We start from the raw sequence: 21,333 nt of genomic DNA on the forward strand, positions 1-21,333 counted from the left end.
TGGCAGTGATGAAAGTTGTAATTATTCCGCTCTGTTAAAGTAATTAGCCAAACTGTTAAAATTATGGTAACAAAGCAATTTATAAACTATCATCATGTGAAAACTGCAGCTAGCTAGCTGCATGTATTTCTCATGTGGCTAGACATTTTGCCTTTAGAAACAGAGTTCTTATCATATTAGAGGAATATGAAACCCAATTCTACTCCCCCCATTTCTGTTTTTTCTAATTTTAGCCTGTTTTTTACAATGAAAATGGGAGTGTTTACAAATGCTCTTTCCAGTCTACATTCTGTGCTCCGTATTTTGAATGTGGAAAGTATACATGAACACATTAGCGGCAAACCTTGCTGATTGCTGAAAGGCTATCATCTTGTCCAGAAAATGTGCTAGTAACAAGAAGCTCAGTGCTTCTAACCCCCTCCAGACAATCAAGTGAGTCTTGACCTATGACGCAGTCGAGACTTTTCAGGACTGGGGGATGTAATTTGGCTTCAGCCTTGGTTAAAAAAAAAATCCACAGACTGACTATTTAGGGCTCGCACAGCTTCATCAAACTTGCACCTCCCAGCTCTTCCAAGGCCAAGAACTAATGTGTTTTTGCAGTGTCAGTTCAATTTAACAGTATGGAGCTCAGATGCAAATTAACATATCCCAGAAGAAGAACTACCATCACAACTAAAAGTTACCTTTTCAGCAGCTCTCCGGTAAGCTCTGGTGCGAAATCGGAGAAACACCATGTCTCTGAGGAACTGCAGATAAGGGTCAAAGCCTGGTGGGCGCAGTCCTGCCCCCAAGTTGGAAGGGAATGAACTCTCCACTAGTGTGCTGATGAGCCGACAGAAGGCACGGGTCAAAGGGTACTCCTCACACCGAGATTCAACCTCATTCAGTTCAACCTTCCCAAGAGGAGAGGGGGGAAAAAACCATCAAGGATTCAACTTAAGAAATACCCATGAAGAAACTGATCGTAACAAGATTTCACTTTGGAGATTTGTAATTAAAATCAAAATACACTCAAAATGATCAGGCTGAAACACAACTAACAAAAGGAAAGCGGATGCTGACTGAATGTCAGTCATTTCAGCCTTCATTCTCAGTGATTTCAGTAGGAGTTGGTGTGCACAGGGAGAGTGGGATTGGGCCCGCCTACTCTGACAATTATTTAAAAACCAATTAGCTATTACTCTTATTAAACTCAACTGTTACTTTATCTACCATTCTTTTTAATAGTAATTCCATTTCCTTTGCCACTTCCCACCAGAACAAACAAACAAATTAGGCCCCAATCCTACAATGTGATGCACATGTGCTGGTTCCAACATCACATCCCATTCACTTCAGCAAGCTCAGCAGAGGCACAGAAGCCCTCTTCCATGCACCACAATGCAGGATTTTATCTTAAGGCATATGGTAAACTGCCACCAGTTAGGTGTTTTTAAAAAAGTGTGTGTGGGAGGGGGGGGGGGAAGATTATAGTTTACAACACATTCATTGCTTAAAATCGTTTATGCAGAATTAAGATTGACTAGTAGTGCCTCATGCCATTCTAAGATATTAAATGCACTTATTTTTAAATCTCTGAAACTCAGGAAATACAGAATACAGAATTATGATACATGACTGTCCAGCCCTACATCATCTACTCTGCCCTCTGGAAGTGGCAATGACCAGTGGAGATATACTCTTAAGTACAAATCAGCCTGATAAGCAGATATGAAAAAAGACTCCATGTTTTGGGAGGACCTGAGACATCGCCAGTTAACCTTAACTCTGCATTAAAGTTCGTGGGCAGTACATTTTCCTGGATGTTTGAGGAAGTGGTGGTGGTGTGGGAGCACAATTAAGGAGTGGCTGTAGGAAGGTACAACGCCTGAGAACTACTACTACTGGCTCTCCCTTCCTCCTGACTCCTTTATGCTCCCAATAGGGCTGAAGGAGCAGTAGCAAGGAAGGAGGTAACAGAGGAGCTCTGAGGAGCATATCTACCATCTGGAGGCAGCAGCAAAGGGCAGCCTCATACTTTTTTACTTTTTCTACAAAGGCTAGTGTAGAGGGAATGGTTTCTGCATTACACTCTGCAGCACAGGAGGACTGAATGCTCACATGAATTAAATCAGCCCCTGGAAATTAATGCATACTGACACAATAGAACTCAGAGTTGTGAACTGACCCCTTTATCTCAATGGGTGTACTCTTCCCTCCCCCAGTGCAGTGAAGTATCAATTAAAATAAATCCTGTCACATCAGTGGTTTTAGAGACATCTGAATATTAAAATAAGACTTATTGGAAAGGCAGTATCTGAGAGTTCTCTTAATCAAATGAGTCCACATCTGCACCACTAACTCTGCCCCTAGCACTAATGTAACCCAGCATTGTTACAGTGAGGTGGTAAGTGGATGGCATGAAGGCTGCACCAGAATTTCCATTTTAACTGGAGTGAAATATATCTACATATTCTTATGCAAAAAAAAAAAAAATAAAAAAAAAAAAAAGAGTATTATTCTTAAAAGTTTACTGCAATTTGTTAACTGCTTGATTTTTTAATAGCAGCATGTGAGGAAAAAAATACCATTTGATGTGACTTTTTAAGGGCCAAGTAACTCTTCTAGTGTTTAACATTTCCTTCAGACTCCCCGTAATTTTATTTTTACACATAAAAATTGCAATACTTTGACAGATAAAACCAATAGGCATGACCCTTTGGTTTGTGTAAATCATATGAATAATTGCATAGAACTGAAATTTGTTTTCTAGGTTTATTTTTCATAATAAACATAAGCTACTTTTTGACTAATGATAGTTTGCTGACTGCACATTAGTCTATATCAACTGTATGCCAGTCCAGAGAATAAGGCTCTCTATTACAAGTGCATTTACTGATGCTCAGAAACCCCTTTGATCATGCTGATATAGGAGTTACAACCCCTTGCTTTTCTCACTGCTCAGGAATGAGACGTATACAGCACAATCACATTATTCTTACTACGTTTAAACTGAATAGAAGGAAGAGGAAGACATTTCCTCAACAATACTTCTAATGTAAAATGAGTGTGCATATGTATTTTAGATTGCACTCAAAGATTGGCTCAGAAGTCATAACCTTTGCTATCGGGACAAAACTTCTAGAAGGAGCCCCTGCAGAATACAGACAGAGCAACTGCTGAGTACAACACACACTCTCAGAAACTGCCATGGGCAGGATTCAAAATGAATGTGTGTGGGTAACTGTCATTGCTGAATAGTCATGGCACATCACCTTAAGTCACTCATTTACTCTAACATCTGGCTGCCTACATTCTGAGTGTGTCTAGACTACAGAGTTTTGTCGACAAAAGTGGACTTTTGTCGACAAAACTATACCTGCGTCTACACTACCGCTGAGTTCTGTCACCATAACATCGACAGAACTCAGCAGTTTTGTCGACGCTGGTAAACCTCATTTTACGAGGCATAACACCTTCTGTCGACAGAGTTCTGTCGACAGAAGGTGTTATTGCATGTAGGGTTGTGTCTAGACTACAGGGTTTTGTCGACAAAGCAGCTTGCTTTGTCGACAGAACTGAACGTGTCTAGATGTTCTTTGTCAACAGAAGTTTTGTCGACAGATACTGTCGACAAAACTTCTGTCGACAAAACCCTGTAGTCTAGACGTACCCTCTGTCTTGTAACAGAGCCCCAGTCCTACTGCACACACAAAAATTACTTTAGAGAGAAAAAGTGAGTGAGATAAAATTTTTTGAACCAAATTCTTTTTGTAAGAGAGAAAAGCTTTCAAGCTGCACAAAGCTCTTTGTCAGGTCTGGGAGAGGCTTAACAGTTTGGCTCAAGTCACACTGTAAATCCAGGTTTAATTCCAAATAATTTTAATTATTATTTTTCCTCACATGGAAAATGAGTGTTAGATAGTAGCTAAAAAATAATTTGAGTGGGCAAGATCAATTTGGAGAGGATCAGAAATACAACAAGAATCACAAGTGCAAAATAAGTTAAGAACTTATGAACTGCAAAAAAAAATTGATGTGGTATTAATCTGGGGATATTAAAGCAGTGTCCATGCTGCATTATGGTGGTGGGAAACACTATCCTGTGAACATCGCCTCTGTGAAAGGCAGAAGCTAAGTAATTATGCTGATGGGAAAGCATGCTCCTGTCAGCATAGCGTATCTATACTAGATGGGCTATAGAAACATAGATGCATCAGTGCATCTGTGCCAATGTAGTAGGGTAATGTAGACTTACCCCCTTAAACCACTAGTAACCTAGTACTACCACCCCACTATAATGATATGCATTGCCTGCCTGATTATAATGTAACCTGTATGTATATTTTGTTTAAATGAGGAGGGGGGAAGAAATGTCTGAAAACAAATGAGAATACCTACAAAAGTCCAATGCACTAAGACACATTGATAAGCAACAATGAATAGGTATCCTTTTTCTAGCTATGGCACAATAGATTTTACATCACTTAAAACTGAGTGAGAATGAATAAAAAATGAAATAAAGGAAATAATAAGCAATCTAAGAATCCTAGAAAAAGTTACATAAGTGGTGATGAAAAAAGAAAAAAGAAAAAAAAAAAAAAAAAAAAAAAAAAAAGGAGCACAGTCATCTGTTCCATACAAGAAGAAAGCTGCAAGGCACGATCAAACAAATTTTTAAAACTCCATCAGATTTACAAAGCAAGCTAAAATTCAGCTTCTAGGAGCCATGAGCATATATGGGAATAACAGCTGGAAAGGGAGATTTTATTTCAAGGCTCAATGGCAGGCACAACCTCTACATTTTCCCCCTTGCACACATCTGTATATAAACCTGAGTGGCCTTCCTGGAGGACCTCACCTCAATGCCAGCTGCTTGCCTCTGGCCTGGAGCTCTTACAGTCTGTAATATCTTAAAAAACAGAAAAGGAAAACAATGAATTTCTACATAGGTACTGATAGAAATGACTGATGTTTATATTTCTCTATATATTAAAAAAAGTTTTACCCTGTGGGATGACAGAGTGACGTCATCATGTCACTTTGCGTCCAGCCTGCCTTCTCCTTACTTCCCCCCGGTCCCCTCTCCCAGCTCAAGGCCAACTTTGCTGCTTCTCCTCACCACTTGGAATTGCTATTTTAAACCAAGCCCCTACTCCCTTTCCTCCATCCCCACCCCACAGGGCTTTCAATGCCAAGAAACATGGTACAGTAGCCCGCAGACCCCACATCGCAGCCATGACAGACTAGGGGGGGAGGGGGAAGGGTAAGGGGATCAGGACAGCAGCCCAGGGACAGGCGCTGGGAGCGGGGCTCCCAGCCAGGCTTATGTGCCAGCAACAGGCTCCTGGGGGCTTCCCCCGCACACACCAGGCTGTTGGGGAGCCAGAGGGTAGTATCCAACAGCCTGGAGTCCAGCTGCCCTTGTGGAGACTCACTCCCTCCCCGGTGGCTGCACTTACCGCAGCTGTCAGAGCACCCCTGAGCTGCCTGGGGGAGCCGCCGCCCCTGCATTGACCTGTCTACTCCTTCCCTTCTGCTCCCGGCAGACAGATGGCACTGGGCTCTGTGGTCAGGGCTGGGGCAGTGAGCAACACAAGCAGGACTACATGGGAAAGAAGTCAGGACAGTGGCCTCCCAGGCTGCCACTTTCCCCACCTAAGCAGGCTGGAGTGCCCCGGAGTGCTGCGTGCACACAGCACTCCCTGCACCTCGCTGCACTCCATGCGGGCTGGGCAGACACCCCTGCACCTCCCCAGCCGCCGGGTTAGAGCCGGGCCTGGGCACACATCATGGCTGGCAGAAGGTGGGGGCTAGGATTGGGGGAGAGGAGAGGAGGGCGCAGGCTGGAGGGGGAAGAGGGAGAGGAAGGGAGAAGGGACCCCGGTTCATGCATCTGCAGCCTAGACCTCCCTGGTGGCCAAGGCGGGGGGGAGACAGGGTTGCCTACATCTCGCAAGAGGGGAGTTGGCAAGCACTGCGAGTGGGGGCTCAGTCCCCTAGTTGTACTAAAAATGCTTATTGTATTACCTGCCCCTCACTTCTTGCAGAGGCAGTAGGAGCTTTAAAAAAAAAAAAAAAAAAATCTCATCTGCTGACAGAACAATGGACTGCACATCTCTGACAGCTATACAAACCCTCCATATTCACTTTTACCCTGCAGCCCTCACAGGACTCTCTCACATTGCTTGTTCATTTCAGCCAAGAACTGGACAGAACTCTTTCCAGTGCAGTTCTGTCATTCCTACACTGTCCAGAGAGGTAAAACACTATCTTGTGATCTCTTCAAGTGCATTACTTAGGGATTCACAGGTCTTTATATCACCCATAGCATGTGAGCAAAGGATCTGTTGCTCCCCATTCCCTTTACTTGAGAAATAAGAACACACCACTATGATCAGTGCACCAGCCTTTTTCTACAGCAAGCAAGGATGTGAGTTTGATAAATCAGCAATGAAATAAGTGATTAAAACAATATTTAGGAAAAGTGCATCATATTACCATAAGATTTCAGTGTGTATTGTTAAAATATATTACAATTCAGTCAGAACTAAGGTACTACAGTTTTAAGCAGTATACAAAATTCTAAAATACCTGTGCATATTCCAGCGATTGCCAGAGTGAAGCAGCAATCTCAGGAGATTTTCCAAAGGCAGTCAGAGTCTCTAATAATTCTGCTTTCAAAATAGGAGGGATGCTACACTGCAGGAGTCCCAAAATGACTATCACTGGAGTCCACTGGGGGTGCTCACAGAGGGCCAAACGAGCATTCTCACTCTGCAAAATGGTACACAAAAAGGGAGGTGAACGGGATGGAGTACAAACTATCACTCTGAAAGGTTTTGGAGTTTTGCAACAAGTTAACTCAAATGAAGCAAAGTCTAAGCAACAGTAATGCCATTTTCTAGCTCAACAACTTAAAGCATTCTCTCTCTCTCTCTCATATATAAGATTTTTCTGCCATGCGACAGAATGACATCATCAGGCTCTCTAGGCATGAAAGTGGTCAGAGGGGGGAGTTGGTGAGCGTAGCAAGCAGGGCGCAGCCCCATAGTAATTGATTTAAAATATTTTTTATTTAAAAGCTTATTTTTAAAAATAATTGAACAACACTACCAAGTGTTACACCCCCCCCCCCCTTCCCTTCTTTCAACACGTATTAAAGAAACTGTGCGAATATATGCTGGAAACTCATATATAACAAAGAGGAAGTTCAGGAAAGTGATAGAAATGTAGCCGTGTTAGTCTGGGGTAGTTGAAGCAAAATGCAGGACAATGTAGCACTTTAAAGACTAACAAGATGGTTTATTAGATGATGAGCTTTCGTGGGCCAGACCCACTTCCTCAGGAACACACTCTTACAACTGCCTCTGGAATGCCTGTATTTCAACAGCCCCTCACACCAGAGTAGATGAGGGCTCCGTCACTATTTCTATTACAAGTTTGTATTGTCTGTTTTTAATATTCACTAATTTTAAATTAAACCTGTTAAGTTATAAACGCTTTTTTAAAATATAGCTGAGACCTCTTGCTAAGCTATTCAATTGGCATACAGTTCTAGTATAGCTAGATATTTCTAAGAATACTTAATACAGAATTACCCTCTTCTCATGTGGGTATTCAGTAAGGGAACTAAACCTGTATCACCTATGTATAACTTGCACTGAAGCATTAATTTTCGTAACCATTACTTGGGGATCCCACCACTAACTGAAGGTGCCTTTTCAGCTACAGGTCTGCCAATCTATTAAATCCACCCTGGAAGTAAATTTCACTGGTAAGTTAGTTTTCCCTTCCCATTTTCTCTCAATTTACTTCTTCTTGTTTCACGCCCCTCCCGCCCCCCGCCCCAATACTAAATGTAAATGCTCAGAGTTCTTCAGCATTGACTTGACTTCTTTGAAACTTATCTTAGCTATTAAAGAAACGGACATCTCCACAACAGGGAAGGAAGAGTCAAGAAAGTTAAAAAATCAGCAACATTTGCAGTGCCAATAACAGACTCTTCCCTTTTTTCCTTTATTGAGTGCTTATCCGAATCAATCATTTCTGCTATCACATGTACTTATGATGTCCTGAAATCAAATCACAGCAACTGCTAGCTGACTCTGACCTGCCTGCCATTTTGGGCAAATGTGACATAGATCACCATTACTGTATTATGTACAAACTCAAATCTATAAGGCAGTTCAAATTAGGGATGTCAATGAGTAGTCAGCTAGACGATTAACTGATAAGCCTAAAATTACTTGTTAATCTTGTGGATTACCCTCATTTCCCCCCCTAGGGTTTAAGCAGAAGCTGGTGCTGGAGGGAAGTTGGCTCCCCCCAACTCTGGCTCTGCAGTGCTGCCTCTATCAGAGGCAGTGGTGGAGGTGGAGGTGAAGCTGCCATGAGATGGGCAGCTGATGTCCACGGTGGGCAGCCCCTGTCCATGGCAGGTCCAAACTCCCAATGGACAGTAGCTGCTCCACATCTCCTAAAGCAGCCTCTGTCCGTGGGGAGCTCAGACCCCCCCCCACACACACACACACTGCTGCCACTGTATCAGAGGCAGCAGAGTGAGGCGGCAGCCAGCCTGTCCACAAGGGGAACTGGTTTTTTAAACTGACTCTCCTTGCAGACTGGCTACCGCTGCCACCCCGCACTGCTGCCTCTGAAAGAAAGGCAGCAGCACATGGTGGCAGGGGGCTCCCCGGGAGTGGAGCTGGGAGCACACTGGCTGCCAGCCCCACCCCGGGGACTATCGAATAGTCACGTAACTGATAATATTTTGTGCAGTTACACAACTATTCAATTATACGATAGCTAAAATCCCTTGTTCAAATGTCATCTTGCAAGAGATAAAGAAATGTATTAGCAAGACACAAGAAAGAAATGGGTTACCTACCCACTTCACTATAGTAGTTGTGAGCTGTAAAAAGGCAATCAATCCATCTTGTTCTTTTTGGGTGATTCCTCGGAGAGGGAGATGACGGTATTGGACACTATCTGCACTTGGCAAGTCCTTCCTTAAGTGCTCATGATACAGCATCAAGGAACGGAAGAAATGCTCCCAGGAGACAGGACTGCCACCTGTTCCCTGGATGTTCTCAGCTAGAAAAGAAAAATGTTCAAACTGATTATAAAATAATTTCGTTCCTTTACAGGGTGTCAAACAAATTAATTGCTCTAACTTGTACTCAGCACAGTATTCTGAAAGTTCAAGTAATAAAAAAACTATGTATGACAGGTTATGTGCTTTTATTATTATTTATCATTTATGTTAATGCCCACTACATTGCTTTCAAAACATTTAAAATATTCTCACAGAACTGAGGAAAAAAGTGCCTGTTGACATCTGTAAAACTCCACTCCGCCCTTCTCCTTAACCCCTTGTACCCTACAATGGTGCACCAGAACAGAAGATATACAGTCATCTGAACTTTCAGTTCAGGTTCAAAGATGGCCAGGAAGAAAAATAAAAAGTTTACTAGGGGGAGGTGCCCAAGGCAGGTGCAGGTTCCCCACTGGGTCCCAGAGCATCAGAGACACAGAGCGCAGCAAGGAGATGCTGTTGTCACACAACTTCCCTCTTCCCCCTCTCCCCCTCAGCTCTCCTGCTGGGGAGCCAGAGGCCAGAAGGGAGCCCTGGATGCCGCTTCCCCTTCTGGGGACTCTGCTCAGGCTGTGGGGTAGGGCAATGCATAGTGACGTGATGACATCACTGTCACCCCATAGGAAAAGGGTTTTTTAGATATATAGAGAGATGCACAAAGCAATCAGGCAGATTTTTATCAATAGTCATTTTGAAGAGCTATGACATTACTAACATGGTAATCAAGTGTAAAATAGGTTTATTGTTTTAATCATACAATCATAGGGGTTTATGAATGAGAGCCTTTCAAATGCTGAATGTATAAGGACAATGTTAGTCTAGTAATTCCCCCCCGCCCATAACTCATATGTAAATAAAACAGATTCTAGCCTCTTATGCTGCCTGTGTCACAAATTATGGCACTTTCTCAGGATGCCTCTAAAAGCAAGCTCAGAAATGCCAGACATCATTTAATAATGTATTTGCAAATACACAGCCTGGCTAGTTTATGCTAAGAAGTGACTCTCTAATATGCTGCATTGAGCAAAGAGAGATATATTGAAGCTCTCATTGAATTTAAAGTATTTTATAGCTTTCAGTTAAACATGTTAGGAATTCAGCTACTCCCATAATCATGGGACTCAAATATTTAATTAACATATCTAAACCAGTATTTTATGTAGAATACAACAGAAAGTGAAAATGAGTTTTACTTCTGCACTAAAACTGTAAGACTAGTAGTAGCTAAGTAATAAACTACAATTCATCTAATCTAGGTTTGCATTCTTGTCTACCTTGTCCAGGAAAAAAATTTGGGAGGTGAACCCCACCGTCAAACACCTTTCTTACCATGGCTACTGCCATTGACCTTCAGCAAACTGAAGCAATAATGAGCACACTGGGGCCCACTGGCCAATCCCTGCAGCATTTTCAAATATGGGATGTAGATTGTGGAGGGGAGTAGGTCTCCCATTTGTCTAACAAATTTTGACAAAACAACCTGTAACAAAAAAAAAAAGTTAAGTGCTTAAAAAGAAAAGAAATCTGATCTTATTATGGGGTGATAGACATCAAAACCATAAAGGATAATCTGATTTGGATTTAAAAACAAACCCCACCGCCTTACTCCAAAATAAATATACTTCAGAACTGCTTGTTCTGTTGCAGTGAACGGAAAATACCTACGTTTTGAAGAGAAAAGGGATACACAAAATAATCAGAATATTGCAAAGGAACACATGTTAATCAAGAAGGGTGCAATAATCTTTCATAACATTACTTGCAGTGATGCCAAAGGGGGAAAATTATGAAGACAATATAATCTGTCTTTAAAAATAAATCTAATCTGAGACCACAAACTCTAAATTGCATGATAATTATATGTTACTAAAGGGCACAGATAAGGTTGTGTGGCTGCCTTACCTATGCATTTCTTACCTTAACATATTTGGATTGCTTTTAATCCTAATCTTATATCCTAAGGTTTCAGATAATTTCAACACTCTTGTAACTGAACCACACGAACTGGGAGCTGCAGACACTCAGTAAACAAACAATCTTGCAGCCTTGCCAGCAGCTAACCCTGATGAAATGCATGCAGCATGTGGGCTGAAGGTTCCCAACCCGATCTAAAGGCTCTGTAGCCACAGAACAGAGGCGTGGCAAGGGCGTTATGCGCCCGGGGGCAAAGGCAAATTTTGCTTCCCCTCTCTGCCCCCGCCACACAGCAGGTTCCCAAACCTGATGCACGGTTGAGCCTGACCCTGGGCGTAGCTTGTACCATGTCTTCCCCCGCCAATTTGTGGCCGGGTTCCTGCACGCACTAATCTGCCAGCGGAGGTGGAGGAGAGTTGGGCTTGGGGTGAAGAGGAGGCTCTAGCTGGCAGCAGCAGTTGGAGGAGGAGCAGGCGAGCCGAGAGATGACCGGAGGAGCGGAGGGGGACTAAATTGGCACCCCCTAGTGTGGGGCCCGGAGGCAACTGACCTCCTCTTCTGTCCCCTCCTCGCTATGCCACTGCCATGGAGCCTCGCAGCTCCTATTGGCTCCAGTTCGCAATTTCCAGCCAAGATGAGCCACAGGAAGCTTCCTGCAACTCCCCTTGGCTGGAAACAACGAACCAGAGCCTTTAGATAAACAAACTGGAGCAGACCATTAGCAACTACCAGGCTACAGAGCCTACCACAGTGACCCATTAGCAGCTTTCAGCATGCCAACAGTGCCCACATAACACACAGTGGGGGCATCTACACAGCACAATAAACTCTAAATAAGATATGCAATTTGCGTTAAGCAAATTGCGCAGCTTATTTCGAGTATATTTCAAAATATGCTCTACACAGCACCAAATTTTGAAAAAGTGCTATTTCAAGCCATCCTTTATTCCTCATACAATGAGGTTTACAGGGATAGCAAAATAGCCTGTCCGCTATATTTTGGAATAGCAGACGCATTTAAAAGAAAGACGTAGGGTAGCTATTTCAGGATACCAATGGTGTTCTTCCTCTGGTATCCCAAAATAACTTTGATGTGTAGACATACCTAGTGGGAGCAGGGCTTTAATATCTTGGCAAAGGATAATGATTTCTGTAAGACCATGTTCGAGTGGCTCTTACAGTTCCTCAAAAAAATCTTTACTTCTCTTGATTCAAGGCGCTATTGCTGTTTCAGTCTGCAGCTTTTAATGCCATGACACTAAGGGAAAGGATACAAGTTTCAAAAAGTAATGGAAGAAAAAAGTTGAATTTGGCTAACCTGGCGCTGAGGAGGTCTCTGATGGGCAACTCCAAGGTAAGATCCCATAATGGTGGAGCTCTGGAGTGGTTCAGAAGGACACCAATATTCAAGAGCAAGTTCCAGATTAAAGGGATCCTTCCTGTACAACTCAGCAATCTGTAGGGGGACAGAAAACAAGTTTCTAAAGAGTAAAAATGTCAATGCAAATAAAAGGCCAAGATTTTAAACAATGAACACTAACTACTTCAGCACAACTTGGAAATACAAGAACAATAATCTCATGGTTAACATATATTCTAATATTTTCTTCCTGAAAATGATAACTTCTACGTAGTAATAGCAGAACAATCCACATCTTAAAAAAAAAAACAACAACAACAAAACCTGAAGTTTTCAGAATTTGTTAATTTTTATTTGCAAATTTCAATGGTGTTCTCCCTCTCTTGTCTGTAAAACCCTTGGTGATAACATACTGGTATTTCCTTTAAATGAGCCTTTGGGTATTTGTACTTCAGTTAGCTTTAAATGAGCCAGTGTTTGGATCAAAAACTGTTAGCTGTTCTTTGTCTGCTCAAATTTCCTTCAGAATTATTTCAGGTTTCAAGTTCTTCAGTTTTATAGGTTTGTTATAGCCTTGTACCAGAGGTATAACAAGCGCTGGCTATGAAGGCATTTTCATTCTGAGCCCCCTTTTTAAGTGGTTTATAAAACTGTCTAATTGTTTTTGTGGATACAAAATATTTTAATGTGTGTCAAGCTTTAACATGATTAGAATTTAAATTTTCAAACTTCACATACACACTGTAGTAAGGAGGAATTTATATACTTCACAGAGTTTTTTATTTTAAACTAGCAATGTCAGCATGTAGATGACTACACAATTAACCAATAAGCCTTGAGTTAACAGTTAAGCTTGTTGAATGCACGCTCCCTCACTACTGCTGCTTCTGTATCAGAGATAGCTGGGGGGTGGGGTGGGAAGAGAGCTGGTGCCCTTGAGGAGCTGGCTGTATCAGAGGCAGCAGCGCAGAGAGCAAGGGGGGTAGGCTGGAGCCAATACACATGGGGAGCCAGCTTTCAAGCCATCTCCCTGCATGTATCAGCTCCCGTGGACCTGCCTGCCCCATCCCTTGCTGCCACTGCAGGTGACGGTGCTGAAAGGAACTGGCTTAAAAGTTGGTTCCACTCGCAGTACCAGCTCCCTGGTGCCATCTGTCCCTCGCCCCCACACCCTCCTGCTACCCATCTATCCAAGGCAGCAGAGCAGGGGAGAGGGAGACAGGGGAGCTTCCGTACGCGGCAGACCCGGACTTCCCGCAGACACAGGCTGCTGAGCATCCCACATAGCAGTCTCTGTCCAAAGCAAGCCTGGATCCACCATGGACAGAGGTTACTCTGAGGCAGCAGCCTCTGTCTTTGGGGAGCTTGTACCCTGTGCAGACAGGAGCTGTTGCCACCCTGCACGGCTGCCTCTCTATCAGAGGCAGCAGCACAGGATGGCTGGCAGCCAGTTTACACAGAGAGCTGGGTTTTTAACTAGCTCCCCTCGCGGACCTGCTCCCCTGCCACCCCATGCTTCTGCCTCTAATACAGAGGCAGCAGCGCAGAGTTGCACAGGGCTCCCTGTGAGTGGGGCCAGGAGCACACTTACTGCCAGCCTCACCTCTGGGGTTTATCGAATAGCCATTTAAGCACTAAGATTTCATGCGATTACACGACTATTCAATTGCAGGATATCTAACATCCCTAATTTTAACATTTACATAAGAATGGTCATACTGGGTCAGATCAAAGGTCCATCTAGCTCAGTATCCTGTCTGCCAACAGTGGCTAATGCCAGGTCCCCCAGAAGGAGTGAACAGAACAGGTAATCATCATGTGATCTCTCTCCTGTCATTCAATTCCAGCCTCTGACAAACAGAGCCTAGGGACACCATTCCTATCCATCTTGGCTAATAGCCATTAATGGATCTAACCTCCATGAATTTAGTTCTTTTTTGGACCCTGTTAAAGTCCTGGTATTCATAACACACTCTGGCAAGGAGTTCCACAGATTGACTGTGTGCTGTGTGAAGAAAAACTTCCTTTTGTTTCTTTTAAACCTCCTACCTATTAATTTCATTTGCTGTCTCCTAGTTCTTATATTATTTCTAAACAATGACTAAAAAAAAAAAAAAAAAAAAATGTACATAATTCCCATGCAATATTTAAATATGTTATCTAACTTTAGCAATCACAAAATGAAATAAATACACAAGACCAATCTTATTTCTTTTAAAACAAAGAATAAAATAGAATGGAAAAAGACTCCTCTGTAAAGGCAACATTATGGTTGAAATTATACATTAATGAAACAGGAAATTTAATTTTAATTCCCACATCGGATGTAACTTGGTCTTTTTTTTTGCACTTACTACCTAAACACCATGGCTGCGTCTAGACTGGCATGATTTTGCAGAAATACTTTTAACGGAAAAGTTTTTCCATTAAAGTATTTCCGCAAAAGAGCGTCTATATTGGCAAGTGCCTTTGCGCAAAAGATTTGCTTTTGCACAAAGCATCTGTGTCCAGTATAGACGCAGTTTTGTGCAAGAAATCTCCGGTGGCCATTTTCACCATCGGGGCTTTCTTACGCAAAAAATTCCTGTCACCGTCAACATTGGCTCTCTTGCACAAGAACACTTGTGCAAGAGGGCTTTTTCCTAAGTGGGAGCATCAGAGTTCTTGCGCAAGAACACTGACAAACTTACATTAGATCGTCAGTGTTCTTGCGCAAATTCTCACGGCTAGTTTAGACAGCTGGCAAGATTATACTCAAAAGCAGCCGCTTTTGCACAAAATCTTGCCAGTCTAGACACACCCCATGGCTACGTCTACACTGGCATGATTTTCCGAAAATGCTTTTAAAGGAAAACTTTTCCGTTAAAAGCATTTTCGGAAAAGCACATCTAGATTGGCAGGATGCTTTTCCACAAAAGCACTTTTTGCGGAAGTGTCCGTGGCCAATCTAGACGCGGTTTTCCGCAAAAAGCCCTGATCGCCATTTTCACGATCGGGGCTTTTTTGCGGAAAACAGTACTGTGCTGTCTACACTGGCCCTTTGGCGCAAAAGTCTTTCGGAAAAAGACTTTTGCCCGAACGGGAGCAGCATAGTATTTCCGGAAAAGCACTGACGATCTTACATGAGATCGTCAGTGCTTTTGTGGAAATTCAAGCGGCCAGTGTAGACAGCTGGCAAGCTTTTTCGCAAAAGCATATGATTTTGCAGAAAAACTTGCCAGGCTAGACACAGCCCCTGTGTATAGCAGCCTTGCAAAACGGTTATGAAAAATTACAAGACTAAGTGCAAAAATCTACATACTCATCCTTGCCATAATGACTTACAATCATATAAAAATTAATGATTTTTTATTCACCCAAGGTGAGCAGATAGAATTTTGCTAGGATGGTGCAGAAACACAACACACAACATAAGCACAAAGGTAGTTGAAATACTGTTAGACGGGAACTATAGTTCTGAGATTTGAAAACTTGGAATTTCAATGTTAAAGTTGTGTTAATGGGGGGGGTTACATTTAAAATACTGCACAATGAGGACAGTCATATGTCAAAAGATATTCAGGTGTCTTAACTGTAGCACCAAAGACCAATAAAAGCTCTGTTATCCAGCACTCAGTTTCAAGTAACCGTGACTTGTTTATGTATAGCACATAATGCCATTGTACATACTGCACTGTACTTCTATGCAAAAGAGGGAGAAGACAAATAAGCAAGCTGATAACCGGGATTTATTCAAAACTGTAGCTCCCAGGGTGCATCACATGGTAATTGTAGATTCAGCCCAATCTCCTACACCTTCTGCATCTACACTGATAATTGATGTTGATAATGATGATCCTGAGGTACTGCAAGATCTTGAAGCGCCTTCTAAATCAAAGAAAGATTAAATTATGTTGAGCATAGTTCTAATAGTAAGTATATTTTAGATATGTGGTTACAGGCCATACACTGCCCATAGTGAAGTGAACCCTAAGTGACACCCTAAGTGTCATAAGATAACCTACTGTATCGAAAACTTTACCTGTATACACGTAAGTTCTTAAGAAATCAACCACTCTGCAGTGTAGTACTACGACAGCATTGGTGAGTACCTGTCCTATTTTATACTTTACTAATTTTATTGAATTCTAATTCTGTAAAAATTATATTCCATTGGTAAGTATAACTCTCAGTTAAACAAAATATTCCATTAATCAACACCCCGCATTACTCCCCAACATGCCAGATAAGAGAGCTTTTACTGTACTTTAAATGCAACAGTGCAATATTTATATGATGAACAAATATAAATTGACATTTATTAGCAGGGGAAAGTTGTGTCAGCAGATTAAGTCAACTCTATGACCAAATAATTGAAGTGTCTACATGTAATTAAAACCCCTCCAAAATGAAGATTTCCACCCTCAATTAAAAGATAAGGTATGCCCCACATGAGTTCTTATTATTTAAATAATGTGTTAAGGTATCAGAAGTTTTCAACAGGAAAACCCCCAAACAATCCCTTTTTACCAACATAATTAAAAAGTAGGACTTACTAAAAGCATAAGATGTTCCAGATCCCTCCGAAGAGAAATAGGTGGCTCATTACCCATCTGCATACTCATGTGGATCATACGAGCATCTTCATCTGCACGGTTTCTCAGCTGTTTCACCTATACAATATATGAATTGGAGGAGACCATTAGTCTATTTTTAGTGAACAAAAATAATCTTAAAGGTCACAAACAACATAGTATTATTTATCTATTTTTACAAAACATTAACACTCCTTTGCATATCCTTAATTTAAAAAATGATATAGTCATAGAGTGATCATCATCATCAAATTGCAGGGTTTTATTTTATATTTCCTGTTTAAATTGTTACCATATCATCCAATAGTAGGAAGAAATTCTTAGTGATTCAAGTAATGAAAATGACTAATAATCAATAATATGGTCATTACAATGTTATGCCCACATGAATCCCTCCTTCCCTACTATTATAGGCTGTGTCTAGACTACATAGCTCCATCGACGGAGCCATGTAGATTAGGGTTGTAGGCAAAGGGAAATGAAGCGGCGATTTAAATAATCGCTGCTTCATTTAAATTTACATGGCTGCCACGCTGAGCCAACAAACAGCTGATCAGCTGTTTGTCGGCTCAGCGCGCTAGTCTGGACGCTCCCACGCCCACCTGAAAGCCCTTTATCGAGCTCCCCATTATGCCTCGTAGGATGAGGTTTACCGGGGAGGTCGATAAAGGGCTTTTGTGTCAGCTGGGGAGCGTCCAGATTAGCGTGCTGAGCCGACAAACAGCTGATCAGCTGTTTGTTGGCTCAGCACGGCAGCCATGTAAATTTAAATCAAGCCGCAATTATTTAAATCGCGGCTTCATTTCCCTTTTTCGAATAAACTAATCTACATGCCTCCGTCGACGGAGGCATGTAGTTTAGACGTACCCACAATGCCCTCAGGTGAAGGGTACAAGGTTCAGCCTTTGGTTCAGGCATGATTCAACAGACAATGCCAGGCAAAAGAATTCCATCTTGTCAGCATAGACAGTATGCACACTGAGAATGGGATCCATGTGGACAAGTAACTAAAGAATTACCAATAATTTCTGTGGAGTCAGTAACCAAAAGAGAAATATTTAACCGCTTCTTTTCTCTCAAGGCGCTCAGCATCTGCAATAAGAACCTGATCGAAATCAATGGAGTTTTTCCACTGATTTCAATGTGATTTGGATCAGGCTGCAAAGCAATATCTGCTAACATTGTTCATTTGGAAATCTAGACTAAATTAACTTCTGTACCAAAATTTTAAAAAATAATTATACTATTTGTATATGTGGAATGTACAGAGAGAAAACAGAGGTAGTATTTCAGAACAGTGCCTTGTATGAACAGAATTTAGAAGAACTGAATTCCTTAATGAATCAGCTACTATACTGAATGGTAAATGTCTTTAAAAAGATAGAGTTCTGAGGTTAACTAAGGAATTACATGACAGTCAGTCTTGCTTCAATATCAACATTATTTGCTATAATTGAAGTGCTAAAAATGAATGCAGTATGATGGAGGAAAGAAAAAAGAACATCTTCTGTAATGGAAAATTGTGCCTCACTAATCTTCTAGAATTTGCTGAATGTGTCAACAAATTACTGGATAAAAGAAAACCATCTAACTTTGACAAAGTATCTCACAAGTGACTACCACTGTTATCAGCACACTATCCCAACACCTAAATTACTCTGCAGAACTCTCTGCCAAAATGTATGAAAAAGCTTAGTGGAATTATAAAAAAATTAAGCCTTTATATGGATAATAAGAATATTCAAAGTTCTACAATGTAATAAAGCTTATACAGCCCTTTATTCAACCACTAACTAATGGAGGTTGGAAAGGATTATTTTACAAGCAAATATTCTTTAACTATATGTTACAAGGTTTTTTTCTTCTGAAGCAACTGTTACTGGCCATTGACATAAACAAGATATCAGAACAGTGTTCTGTCCATCTATTCTGATACTACTGTATGAGGCAATATTCTGTTCTTAAATAGGATCCCTTCACAACTCTAGGTCGTCATTTTAAACCAGTCCAGGGCTGTAGCTAATGGAAAGACATTACTATACTGTGACTATTCAATGGATTACATGAAATTAGCCTATTTCCTAAGGCAGGGGTGGGCAATAAAGCAGCAGTGGTTCACCAGAGTCAACCCCTGGCGAGCCGCTGACACTATTTTTACCTATGCTTCTGCAGGTACCAGCAACTGCAGTTCCCATTGACTGAATATCATCATTCCAGGCCAATGGGAGCAGTGGGGAGTGGCGCAGACTAGGGACGCTGGGAATGGCAATCTGTGACCAACAGGAGCTTCAACCACTGGTACCTGTGGAGGCGCAGGTAAATATAGAGGTGTGGGCCTGCCAGGGGCTAATCCCGCTGGCTGGTATTTGCCTACACCTGTCCTAAGGGATACATTTGCATCAGGCAAATGAACTCTATTTGTAGCCTTAGCAGAAAGGCCTACGCCTATTGCAGCATGTTATTCTCAAGTGTTGGTATGTGGTCCCAACAGAAGTGGGCTGAGGCACACAGGTAACACTATGTACACAGGATCCTTGCATTGTCATTGCCAATGTTGTACCTGCTGTGAATTAAGAACAGCCTTTAAATCAGTTCAGCAATTAACATAATAAACAATGAATTTTAAATAAATGGGAATTTAAATGTAACAGTTTAAAATGTTTATATATGCACTCAAAAAGATTGTTAAAGCCCAAGAAATTGTTTTTCCTCCCGACGTTCTCATACAAGGCTAAAATGAACAAAGATACCTTTAAGGTCTGCACCTAAAAAAGAATCAAAATGACGATTGCAGAGTCATTATTTGGCAACTCAAATGGACACACAACTTCGACTCGATGGACACAAAATAAAGCTTTCACCAATTATTAAAAAGACATTACATTTTCTCAAAGTTCTTGCTTTCAGTGTATGGATACAAGTTATTGCACTAATGAAATAGCTAACTATAGAGATGTAAAATCTCATTTTAATCGGTTAATCATTTAATCAGTTAACCGATTAAGAGGGATCCCATGGGCAAAGGGCCAGGCCTGCCTGGAGCAGCCCCTGCCCACGGGGCTGACAGCTATTGGCCTCGAAGAGCTAATGCTTAATCGGTAAGCATCACACAGTAATGCTTATCAGTGATAGTTTACCCATTCACATTCCTAGTTCACACTGCTACAAACACATGCTTTTCATTTTTGCAGCACAAGTGCTTCAATTCCTGATAAATCAAATCATCATCTCCATGGGAACAACATTCTGCTGCAATGATGGAGGGCACCTCTCCAATACACACATCCAAAAGTCTGTTCGTGGCAAAATAATTAAAAAGCACTGACAGTGTGTTGGGATCACTGATTTCTTCCCCATTCACAAATGATTTCAGCTGAAACACTATAGAAAAATAAACTGGCATTAACTAAAATTACAAGTGCTATCACCTGAACAGCGGGATTTCACTATACAGGCAGTCCCCGGGTTACGTACAAGATAGGGACTGTAGGTTTGTTCTTAAGTTGAATCTGTATGTAAGTCGGAACTGGTGTCAGCCGCTGCTGAAACTGATCAGTTTCAACCGCGGCTGAATCTGGACACCAGTTCTCACTTACATACAGATTCAACTTAAGAAACCCAGGCGTCCCCAAGTCAGCTGCTGCTGAAAACTGATCAGCGGCTGATTCCAGGAAGAGCAACTCTGGGGCAGAGCAACTCTGCCTCGGGCTTCCTGTAGTCAGCCGCTGGTCAGTTTCAGCAGCGGCTGACTTGGGGACGCCTAGGGCAGAGCATCTGGGTTGCTCCAGTAGCGCGGCTCCTTGGCGCTACTGGAGCAACCCAGCAGCACCCCAGCTGCGCTGCCCCAGGCATCCTGATTCAGCCGCTGCTGAAACTGACCAGCAGCGGCTGAATCAGGACGCCTGGGGCAGAGCAGCTGGGGTGCTGCCGGGTTGGTCCGGAGCGGCGCTGTGGGACCAACCCGGCAGCCCCCAGCTGCTCTACCCCAGGGGTAGGCAAGAAAAGCCTGGTCTGCTGGGGGGGGGGGGCACTAGCTGCACCCCCCCAGCAGACCAGGGAGACGGGGGTGGCGGGACCGCCCAAGTCCTCCACGGCTTTGCTCCGTCTCCCTGGTCTGCTGACCTGGGAGACGCCGAGCAAAGCCCTCAGAGCACGCGGGCAGCGGGACAGTCCAGGCGCGCCGCGGCTGTCCCACTGTGGGCGTGCTCCAAGGCTCTGCTCCCCGTCTCCCTGCAGACCAGGGAGACGGGGAGCAGCTTTTCTCGCCCCGGAGGACGGGGGCGGCCGACCGCGGTGCATCTGGGCGTCCCGCCGCTCCCGTCCTCCAGGGCGAGGAAAGCCCCGTTCGTAAGCGGATCCGACATAAGTCGGATCCGCGTAACTCGGGGACTGCCTGTATTCATGTA

The 21,333-nt window shown here is 42.6% G+C and overlaps 1 protein-coding gene across 1 annotated transcript in view; it reads right to left on the bottom strand.

Annotated features, from left to right (window-relative positions):
- NUP205 (nucleoporin 205) overlaps positions 1-21,333 on the bottom strand; it is an 87,647-nt gene that overhangs the window by 46,362 nt on the left and 19,952 nt on the right. Inside the window, exons 9-15 of the mRNA XM_006125865.5 lie at positions 16,889-17,005; positions 12,312-12,449; positions 10,409-10,559; positions 8,873-9,078; positions 6,577-6,759; positions 4,844-4,894; positions 687-896 (exon numbers count right to left, since the gene is read on the bottom strand). Coding sequence (XP_006125927.3) covers positions 687-896; positions 4,844-4,894; positions 6,577-6,759; positions 8,873-9,078; positions 10,409-10,559; positions 12,312-12,449; positions 16,889-17,005 — 1,056 coding nt within the window. The remainder of the gene's footprint in view (positions 1-686; positions 897-4,843; positions 4,895-6,576; positions 6,760-8,872; positions 9,079-10,408; positions 10,560-12,311; positions 12,450-16,888; positions 17,006-21,333) is intronic.

This window comes from Pelodiscus sinensis, chromosome 1 (assembly GCF_052426305.1).
Source record: "Pelodiscus sinensis isolate ZL-2025 chromosome 1, ASM5242630v1, whole genome shotgun sequence".
NCBI lineage: Eukaryota > Metazoa > Chordata > Testudines > Trionychidae > Pelodiscus > Pelodiscus sinensis.